This window comes from Micromys minutus (genome assembly GCF_963924665.1).
Source record: "Micromys minutus genome assembly, chromosome: 11".
Classification (NCBI taxonomy): Eukaryota; Metazoa; Chordata; class Mammalia; order Rodentia; family Muridae; genus Micromys; species Micromys minutus.
In genome coordinates, this window is record NC_137980.1 from 1174424 (window position 1) to 1185323 (window position 10900).

The 10900-nt window shown below is 38.2% G+C and overlaps 1 protein-coding gene across 1 annotated transcript; it reads right to left on the reverse strand.

Moving 5' to 3' along the window:
* Positions 1 to 1596: 1596 nt before the first annotated feature.
* RFESD (Rieske Fe-S domain containing) lies at positions 1597 to 10461 on the reverse strand. The gene is made up of 4 exons (XM_080925616.1): positions 10407 to 10461; positions 3650 to 3825; positions 3522 to 3556; positions 1597 to 1881 (listed from the first exon to the last, which is right to left on the reverse strand). The coding sequence occupies exons 2-4, from the start codon at positions 3822 to 3824 to the stop codon at positions 1618 to 1620; spliced, it is 474 nt and encodes a 157-aa protein (XP_080781742.1). The 5' UTR covers position 3825; positions 10407 to 10461; the 3' UTR covers positions 1597 to 1617.
* Positions 10462 to 10900: the final 439 nt, after the last annotated feature.

A 10900-nucleotide genomic window follows, 5' to 3' on the forward strand; every position in this document is an offset into this window, starting at 1 on the left:
GCCAGAACAGCAATGGCTGCGACCAACTGATGGACTCCAACCGGATGTTCAAGCAAACATCAACCCTGCTTGTAAACTCAGAGGAACCAAATACTACTGTCTACACATTTATGGGAAACTATACACAATACACATACCCCCATGTTCTCTAAAAGTCTTGTAAACTTTTATTTGAAAGTTTCATGTAGGTAACGTTCTTTGGTTCATTGAATAGGAGACTGACTTTACATCTGTCTTGGTGTCTTAGTCAGGGTTTCTATTCCTGCACAAAACATCATGACCAAGAAGCATGTTGGGGAGGAAAGGGTTATTCAGCTTACAATTTCCACATTGCTGTTTATCACCAAAGAAAATCAGGACTGGAACTCAAGCAGGTCAGGAAGCAGACGCTGATACAGAGGCCATGAAGTGTGTTAACTAACTGGCTTGCTTCCCCTGGCTTGCTCAGCTTGCTTTCTTATAGATCCCAGGTCTACCAGCCCAGGAATGGCACCACCCACAATGGGCTGGGCCCTCCCCCATTGATCATTAGTTGAGAAAATGCCTTACAGCTGCATCTCAAGGAGGCATTTCCTTAACTGAGGCTCCTTTGTCTGTGATAACTCCAGCTTGTGTCAAGTTGACACAAAACCAGCCAGTATACTTGGCTAGGGTGTAAGAGACAGGTCAATCTAAGTTTTACTGAGCCTTTGAATCTTACACTCCCCTGTCCCCTTCTTGATAGGCTTTCACTATGTAGTGCAGGCTGCCTGGAGCTCACTAAGTAGACCAGACTAGCCTCTAACTTACAGAGATCCTTCAACCTCTGCCTCAGAATGTTGGAATTAGAGGTGTGAACCACCACAACTAGCTTTAAGTTTCTCATTTTTAAGTTCAACATATATATTGACCTCGTTTTTTTGGTGGCAGTTTTAACATGTAAAAAAAAACATGTTAAACGTTTGTAAGCAAAAGTATAATATACAACTAAAATTCAAGGATCTCGGTGTGTTTTAACTTTACCTTTGAATCTGTACAAACCACAATTAAATACAGCAGTCTGTGGATGCAGCAATGCTAGAGGAACAGGGGACTCCTGGGGACTGTGAAGTGAGTGACTTTGAATTATGAAAACTTTCCAAAACACAATGTAACTGGAAAAATGTATCTTCTCCCCATTAATATTTTCCCTGTTCCGTTTCTGCTTTATCTGTTATCAACTGTGTTTACTCTAAGTTATCTACATGCTCCTTAAACTGATCATCTCTACCCTATAATGTACAGTTTCCAATCAGTCCTGAGAAAGATGGAATGTATTCTGTTGACCTGGGTGGGGGCCCTGAAATCATACTAAAGTAAATGTGCGTTTAAACTTCTCAAATTTAAGACTTTAAAAAAAAAATCTGCTTTTATTTTTATTTATGTGTAAATGACTCATGTGTGCAGCTGCCCACAAAGACCAGAAGAGGGCATCAGATCCCTAAGAGCAGGAGTCACAGATCACAGGGGACATTGAGCCACTTGATATGAGTGCTAGGAACCGAACTCAGGTACTCAGAAAGAACAGCAAGAGCTCTTAGCCACTTTAAAATATTTTCAAACACACACACATTTTTTTTTTCCTGCTGTACATTTTTATCAGGAAGAACTCCGAATTACTTTGAATTCTCCAGTGGCATAATAATCAGAGTCACATTTAAAAGGTTCCTTAGAAAGCGTCACATAAATGTTGCCATTATCCACTGTCACGGTATGAACCCTCTGCTTTACTCCTTTGGAGCACCACTTAGGTTTTGCTGATGGATCTTTAGGATTTATAGACTGGTATAATCCTTCTCCTGTTGCCAACGTGATTTTGTATTTATGCCAGGGGCAAACTATACATGATTGTCCATTGAAATCCTGGAAGGGAAACAATAATAGATTTAACAGTCTTGACCTTAAAGTGTTTGGGACAGATCTCAAATTTAATCTCATTCGAACTGGGCTATGGAACACCACCAAGAGGAATGGCACGCACCAGCAATCCCAGCCGTCTCTTGGGAGCTGAGGCAAGAGGCTCTTGAGCTTGAAGCCAGCCTGGACTATACAATCAGACTGCCTCATAAACAGAGAAGAACCTGCCAGTGAGAGAGCTCTGCCGGGGAAGGCATACTGTGATTTCAGTCCCAGAAACCCACAGATAAATGAGGAGAAGCAACCTCCACATACAAATAAGTAAATACACATAACAAATGGACAGAAGACCTTATCTCCCCCTCCTACCTATAAGTTATTCAACACAAAGCAAACCTAATCTGAGGACAATCAAGCCCCTTCTGTAGCTAGAACTTTGTGAGCTGGAGCTCCAGCAGGGGAGGACTGGCTAGCAGAAGACTTCACTGCCTCATAGCCAGGAGGTATCTACATTAATGTCACTTCTTTGGAAGAAAGGGGGCAGGGCTTCTAGGACCTCCAGAGGAATTTTCACTAGCTTCCAAAAGAATTGTGAGGCCTAGGTGTTACTAAAAGCATGTGTGCAAGGCTAATAGACAAGCAATTTTTGATCCCCACTTTTGAACTGTCTTAATGAAATGCTACCGAGCTTTAAGGACCATGGGCAGCACCTGGATCTGCCTTAAACACAGCTGTCTGTTTAAATTCAGTAAGCACTGAGGGAGCTGGGCTCTGTATGTCTAAGATGCTCCAACATGCCTAGAGTGCTGGGCTGGGCTCACACATTGAGTAGCAAGTTCTTTACAGGATACAATGCTAGAGACAATGCCCTGTTTTTGGAACAGGAACATATATGGTTATCATGCAAGTTTATACAATTAAACAAAACAAGACAAAACAAACAAACAAATGTAAGACAGAAATTAGATAATTAGTTTTGGAGTATAAAAAAGCAAAGGCAATTTTCCCAAATTCTTCAGGTAATATTTCAAAATTTGGTTTCTCTCAAATATTTTAAAAGCCTTTATTACATTGATTATTATTATATATAATATATTGAATAATACCTCTTATTGTATCAGAAACACAGTCTCATAAAATTCAAAGTACACAATATTTAAATAAAAATGAATGTTTTAGAAATGCAAACTTACTGGAACTACTCCATTTGCTCTTAATATTCACAAACACACTGTCAATATCCCTCCCTACGAACACAGATAGGACTATTTCATTAATTTAATGGGTGCACAATGTTTCAAAGCATGGCTATGTTATAGTATATTTATTAATGAGATGACCTTAAAATTTCCATTATAATGATACTGCAACACACTCTTCCTATATATAATCAAACATTTGTGAAATTATATCCACAGAGTAGATAACAGAGTACATTTGTTAGGTCAAAGGACATACTTGTTATTTGTTTGGCAGTGATTTTCTTTACATCTTAAAGTATAAATTAAGTAAAATTAATGACAATCATCTTAAAAGCACTAAAGTAAAAATGAGTGTAAATTATCAAACTTTGAATAGACAAAACAAAAATAATAAGAATGTAAGAAACATTTGAGTTTGCCTAGAGTAAATTTCATTTTACATACCTCAATTTCTCCCAAGTGTAAGGGCCCTCCAGAATCTGAAAAAGAATTGATATATCTAGTCACGAAATTGAATTCTGACAGTTTTGTGATGAATAAGTACAAATTCTATAAGTGAAAACAAATCTTACGGTAGCAGCGAATGTCCATAGCATAATATTCCCCTTTGTGGTAGAAAATGACCACTTCTCTGTCATGGACAATAGCCGTCATTCTTTCTAACTTTCTAATGTCCTCTTCTCTGCCAACACAGACAGAAGTGTATTTCTTCTTTTCCTCATTTTGTTCAGAGATTTCAGGGTCCATCCTATTTAGCGGTGAGAGAAAGGGATGGGAGGAGAGAGGAGAAAAGAGGAAGGAAGGGGAAAAAACCACTATAAGTGTTCCTTTATAGTCTGGATTTTGTGAAATTAATAATATATTTTTCTGTAGCTGTATAGAACAAATATTTGTTTGTCTTTACTTTGACTTAGGAACCCAACATCTACCAAGCCAAGGAAGACTCCCCACTGTCAGGGAAGACATGGGTTACTTTCAATACTTAAGGACATTTTGGGGCAGATGCATAAGCCTGAAGAGCCTAAAGCTTCACTGCACTCTCATTCCTTATCAAATTCGATAATAAGGAACATCCAGTTTTTCTCTGCTAAAGAAGTCCCATGGGTGCCCTGCCTAAGTGGCTAACTAGAAGTGTGTGAACACATAGCCAATTTCTGTGTATCCAACTAACTCTGTATGAGAGAAGTGTGATTGTTCCATATTCACAGACACTAAGATGATTTTCCCCTTTAACTTATACAAGAGGATTACAGGTCATATACTTATTTTCTTAGAACAGACATTCAGCCTCCTTAAAAAAAAACAGAAAGTGACTCAGTGGCTCATGTGTACCTTAAGACTATATTCATACTTTGTTGACTCAATATGAGAAGAGCCATCTTGACACATAACTGTTGGGGTTTCAGGACTCTTATGTGACTTCACAAAGCAAGCTCAATATATGTTTACCCTAACATAACCTTCTAAACCAAAATGAAATAATTGTAAAGTTTTGAAAATCCTAGGTTTTGTTTCTGCTCATTCTTTTCTTTCTTTCTTTTCTTTTCTTCCTTCTTTCTTTTTTTTTGATTCCCTCTTTTTAAAAGTTATTTTATATTTATGGGTATGTATATTACTTTATAAGTATGCCTGCATGTATGTTTGTGTACCAAATGTTCATAAGTGGCTAGTGCTTGAGGAGGCTAGAAGACAGTATCAGAGTCCTGGGTCTGGAGTTACAGAGAAATATATGAACCATGTGGGGTTGAAAATCAAACCTGGGTCCTCTGGACTACTCTTCTTTTTTTCTTACAACTTTATTTTTTAAAAAAGAGAGATACATGTACAGATTTTTAAAGCATTTTGGCATAAAACTATTGAATATATTTTTGTCAGTATTTTTTTTTAAAGATTTAATAGTATGCATTGAAATCTTACTAGTTACAATGAGCATAAAGTATAAGTAAAACAAAACATAACATGGAAATAGTCAAAGTTCTCTTGGTGTGTAAAGATTAAAAATAATGATTTTTAAATACCAAGAATTGCCACAAGGTTATATTCTTAGCTATTGAATCATTAATGATTTAAGGTCTAAGTGTACCACACTCTGAGAAGGTGCTATACACTTTTTTTTTTCTAAAAAGGACTGAGGCTTCCACTTTTTGGCCTTTCTTTTTTGAGCTTCATATGGTCTGTGAGTTGTTTCTTGGGTATTCAGAGCTTTCTGGGGCTAGTATCCAATTATCACTGACTGCATATTATGTCTGTTCTTTTGTGACTGGGTTATCTCACTCAGGATGATATTCTCTAGATACATCCATTTTCCTAGGAATTTCATAAAGTCATTGTTTCTAATAGCTGAGTACTAACTACTCCACTGTGTAAATATTCTAGACTACTCTTAAACCACTGAGCCATTGCTTTTGCCTCTTTTGATTTGATTTTAGCAATTTTATAATTGTATGATTTTGTTACAGTATGAGGTTTACAACTGTGCCTTATGCAAGATAAAGATATGGAAAAGGAAATGAAGTAATAAAAAATGATGCCCCACATTATCATTAGAAACTCTTATTAAACATACTAAGAAGTGTACTGTAAAGTACTCCTAGTATCAACAATATACAGTGACCTAAAACTGAGAATATTATGAATCACAAGTTAACTTTAAAGATTCCAATTATATGAAGATGACACTCACAACCTACATTCTAAACCACTCTGATACTGCCACATTCATAAGGAGTTAGCACACCTTTTACTTGACTAAACAGGAAGCTATCATATTGGATAATTTCAGCTTGAGGTTAACATTTTGTGTGTGTACCCACATATCCAACTTGTTTAAAGGAGAATTTGCTCCATTATTATATGGATTATATGGCTCCAGTCCATAAACCTATAATGTTAAGAAGGAAAAACTATGACTCATTTAAAAGCAAGTTATAAAAACAGAAATTTAGGAATAAAATCCTTAGTTTATTAGAAGGGAGCTTTAGAAAAAGGGAATCCACCAGCTACTGTAACAATGGGGGTAACTAGAGCAGGTAGAAGATAGGATGTCTGGTAGCATCACAAGCCTAGGTTCTAAAACATGCATGAATGGAAGGAGAAATGTGTCCTGATATGGTTCAGAGAAGTAAGAACTTTCATTCAGTGAAAACTTTACACAAACTAAGTTTAGGAACTACTCTGGAATTCACAGCCAACCTTTGCTCAACCTTGTTGGGCTGGGATGCAGCTCAGTGGTAAAGAATGGGCAGACTAGCACAAGCTACAAGTTCTATCCCCACCATGTGGATTGGGGGCTTAAGGAGGGCTTAACTTAGCATTTAACTAAGTTGTGATGGTTTGAACAGGAATGCCCCCCTCCCAAAGACTGATGTGTTTGAATGCTTAGCCCATAGGGAGTGGTACTAATAGGAGGTGCGACCTTCTAGGGGAAGTGTGTCTCTGTGGAGGTCTCATACATGCTCAAGCTAGGCCTAATGTGGGAGTCCCTTCTTGTTGCTTGTGGATGTAGATGTAGAAGTCTCAGCTCCTTTTCCAGCACCTTATCTGACCGCATGCTGCTGCCATGCTTCCCACCATGATAATGGACTAAACTTCTGAATGACATGTAAGTCAGCCCCAATTAAATATTTTCTTTTATAAAAGTTTCTGTGGTCATGGTGTCTCTGCTTAGCAATAAAACCCAAACTAAGACAACTGTGAAATGAAAACTAAGATATATGATGTTTTAAAAAATTATTCTACAATAAAATAACAAAAAATAATTTTAACAAAAAAAAATGTTGTGGTGGCATTCAACTTTAATCCCAGCACTCAGGGGCCAAGGGAGGCAGATCTCTGAGATCAAGGCTAGACTGGTCTACACAGGGAGTCTCAGACCAGTCAGAAGATATATAGTGAGACTGTCTTAAAAGGAAAGGGTAAAGGGGACATTACCATAATTGTGGGGTATTTGTGGTTGACAGGAAGCTGGAACTTCCTATTTCTGATTTCTCTGGTCATCTGGTTTTGCCTGATTTGGCCAAGTATACAAATTCCTAATAGGAACATTCACCTTCAAAGCTGGATCTACAGCCTTATCAGATTTCATGGAAAGAACACAAAACCAAATGATAAGAAAACAAAGAAACAAGCAAGTAGAGAAAGGGGAAATAGGCTGACGTAAAAGAAAATAAATTATATTAAATTTGCTGCATATACACCCCACAAAATGAGATGCAGCATATCTGCTATGGACAGTAAGAAATGCCAATTAAACAAAGAAAAAAATGGACAGAAGACACAACTAAACAGTTCACAGATGAGAAATTCTTCCTGGCCAATAGTCACATGATGTTTCATCTCATCAGGAAAATGAAAGAAAAATGCACAGCAAACCCCAAGCTAGAATATTTCCATCCAGCCAACCAGAAAGATTGGCAACAATTTGGCATAAGCACTGGTGATGACATAAGCTAATGCTGATACAGCATGGCATCACCATGGAAACCTAAACAGTCTCAACCCAATATCCCACTGGAGGATGTTGGAGCAATGACTACGCCAACAAAGCATGGGAATCAACACAGACCATCAGTAGTGGGATGAATAATGTGTACGCCCATTCAATGGAATGCTGTATTAACTGTAGAAATGGACTCACTTTAAAATGTGAACATAAGTTTTCAGTTTTTAGTTGGGTGCAAAAGTATATGCAGCCAAGTGTTATTCGTGAATACATGCTCTTAAAATATTTTCATTATTATTTTATTAGTCTTGATATTTTACCTACATGTATGTCTGCACACTCTGTGCATGTCAGGTGCCATAGAAAGCTGGACGAGGGCATCAGATCCCCTAGAACTTGAGTTACAGTTTAAAGTTGACATGTGGGTGCTGGGAATCGAGTTCATGTCCTCCAGAAGAGCAGCAAGTGCTCTTAAGTGCTGAGCCATCTCTCCAGCTCCTGTGAATATGTGCTTATAGGACAAGCTAAAGAGAAAATCAAGAATAATAAAAATATTCTTGAAAATCTCAAAAATGTCGATTTTTATATTAAAAGTGATTCTTTGTAGTATTTCAGTTGAATACTACTTTATGCCTTTGTTGCAAACTAAAAAACAGGGGTCTGTATTAGTGCATTAGTGCATTTACCTGCACACAGATCAAGAATCAACTCTTAGAATTTTGTATATATTAAAACTTAGTACTAGATAAGAAGTTAACTACCCCTAACACACACCAAAAACTAACAAAATTCCAATAAATGTAGACTAACTCTCAAAGTTAACCACTCCTGACGAGCAAACAAATAAAAGCAAATACCAACTTCCCTCAAATTTTAGTGTTTGAACATAGGACATTTACAAGGTCTGCCTCCAACCAAGAAAACTGTAGAGAACTTTGAAGGGGCTGATAAGGAAGGAACAGAGAGGGCTCTGTCTACTGATAACAGTTTCAGAGAATTATGATTATAGCCTTGTACTTGCTTAGGAAAGTATCACTTGTCAAATAATAGTTTTCTTTTTGTATCATAAATGGTAACATTTATGGTATGTGATAGTTTTTTTTAAATTAACACCCATATTATTCTTAAATATATACTGTGAATACCATAATACATTCAGACAATAAGCTCATATGTTCATCTTTAAATTTTGTTACTCCAATAAAGTGTTTAGGCATGCATAATATGCCTCCATATAGTTCCTCTGCTTTTTTTAAAAAGTAGAATCTTTTAAAACGTGTAGCTTTTTTTACACTGACATAAAATTGTATGTATTTCCAGTATACAACCTGACATACACATACACCTTGGAATGACTAAATTTAGCTTATTGAAAAGTGAGTTATCATAATTAACATACTGTGATAAGTACATTTTACTGCCCTTAAGTTTTTCAAGAATTCAAAATAGTATTGACCATAGTCACCATGTGTCCATTAGAGCTAAGATAAAAGATTCCTTTAACTAAATAAAAAGCATAAAATTAGACAACTACCTAATTTGAGAAATAGAGGCTTTCCTTCTTTAAAAAAATGTAGTTCTGTTACACTCTTGTCTTAAAAAACAAAACAATTGTTTTGTTGTTTGTAGATCCCTAACATTAGGTTTCTTAAAGTGAGAATTCCACATAAAACTACTTGTTTTAGATAAGGGGTTGGCCCCATCAGTTTTAAACACCTTTCTAATGTAGATAGTTCATTCAAGTATACAGTCACTGGAGACAAAAGACATAAAATTAAAGGTACTCACACTCATGTGTCACTCCTCTTGAGCAATGACTAAGGGGCTCTTACCAAGAGTGGGGACTTTGCCCACACATTACCACAATGCTTATCTCCAGGTGACACCCTTGTTTATGGGCTCAGGAAAGAGAAATGCTTTAGTCAGTAGTTTTATGATAATACATGACTAGCTACATTTGACACTTTGCCTGTAAATGTTCATTACTCCTCACAAAATTAAATACCCGTAAATTCATAGGTTGCTTGCTGTAACTTTCCTGTAACTAGCAGTCAGAGATTTATTTTAAAAAAATAAAATAAAAGTGGCCTGAAAGAAAAAGACACAAAAACCGGTCAGCAAAAATGTATAGAGAACTTTTTATATTCGCAATGTATACAGGTAACAGAAAAGATGGTTCCAAATTTAAATCTAGAAATGCTAATGTACAAGATTGTGTTCACAAATATTTAAAGTAAAACACTTGCTCAACTTAATGAAGCCATGCAGCTGAGCAAATTCTTGCCAATGTCTGGTATTAAAGATGACATGGAGTTTCACCTGAATCCCGGAATGCTTCCTAAGAGGCCTGTATCATAGGGTGTGCAGACGAAAACCACGTTAATCCACCTCTACTATATACAGCCGGATGCAACCACAGGAAGACTGGTTGCCACCCACATGCCTTTTGCAGTTCTAACACCAGCTTTATTATCTAAGACAGCCTGCAGCTGCTAGACTGAGTGGCGCCAGGGGCAGCACAGCATCCAGCAGCAGTCCAGACGGCCAGCCCAAGAGAGCATCTGGGGTGCGCCGGACGTCAGAAGGATCCGTTTTCATAGTTTACGTGCACAAGTGCGGGAAAGCGTGTTTAAATGGTTGCAGGTCCCGGTTGCGGCTCAACTGTCAAGGTGAACAGTTCACCGAGGCCCTTTCCGGAGACCGAGCCCTTACGGAACGCCAGCCCACTAGGGACCAAAAGTTCTCAGCTCGGACACCCGCGGACACGGAACCGCCTCCAGCCGCTGCAGGAAGTCCAGGCACCGCCTGTGTCCGACCGGAAGCAGCGTGCCAGGAAGCTCCGCTCCCGCCCACACCCATTCCCCCCGCACCGCGAGAACCCAACTTACAGTGCCGGGGTCTTCGCCCCGCCCTCTACACGCAGCTCCCGCAGCCCCTGCGTCACGCGCCCGCGCGAGGTGAGTCGGCGGGAGGGGGCGGGGCTAGGGTCACGTGCTAGGAAGTGCTGGCCACCCTGTGGCTGCTGTTTCTGGCATTTTCTAGCTCCGGAGGAGTATGAGTTGGTTTGATGGTGACATCCAGCCTACTCTGCTGTTCCACCACAAGTGACATCATTCTTTTTTTTTTTTTAAAGAACGATTATTGGTCTCTAGATTTATCCAAATTTTAAATGTACTCAACAATCTCATGCCTAAGAATGTACCTGGTAAAAAATATATAGGCAGAAGAAGACTCATGGAACATGTAATTCACGTATAGGATTGTGTATGGTAATGAAACAATACCTAGAGGGTAGAAAACTTTACAGCCATATACTACACATCCAAAGGTCCAATTACATACTGTAATCAGCATATCATACAGTTTCCCATGTGTAATATGC

What these genes read in the sequence shown, in the direction of transcription:
- RFESD (XM_080925616.1), bottom strand. Translation starts at nt 3,824, where the DNA reads ATGGACCCTGAAATCTCTGAACAAAATGAGGAAAAGAAGAAATACACT. An exon ending in TATGGACATTCGCTGCTACC is followed by an intron (nt 3,557 to 3,649) that starts GTAAGATTTGTT and finishes ATTCTTTTTCAG; the next exon opens with ATTCTGGAGGGCCCTTACAC. An exon ending in TACACTTGGGAGAAATTGAG is followed by an intron (nt 1,882 to 3,521) that starts GTATGTAAAATG and finishes TTTCCCTTCCAG; the next exon opens with GATTTCAATGGACAATCATG.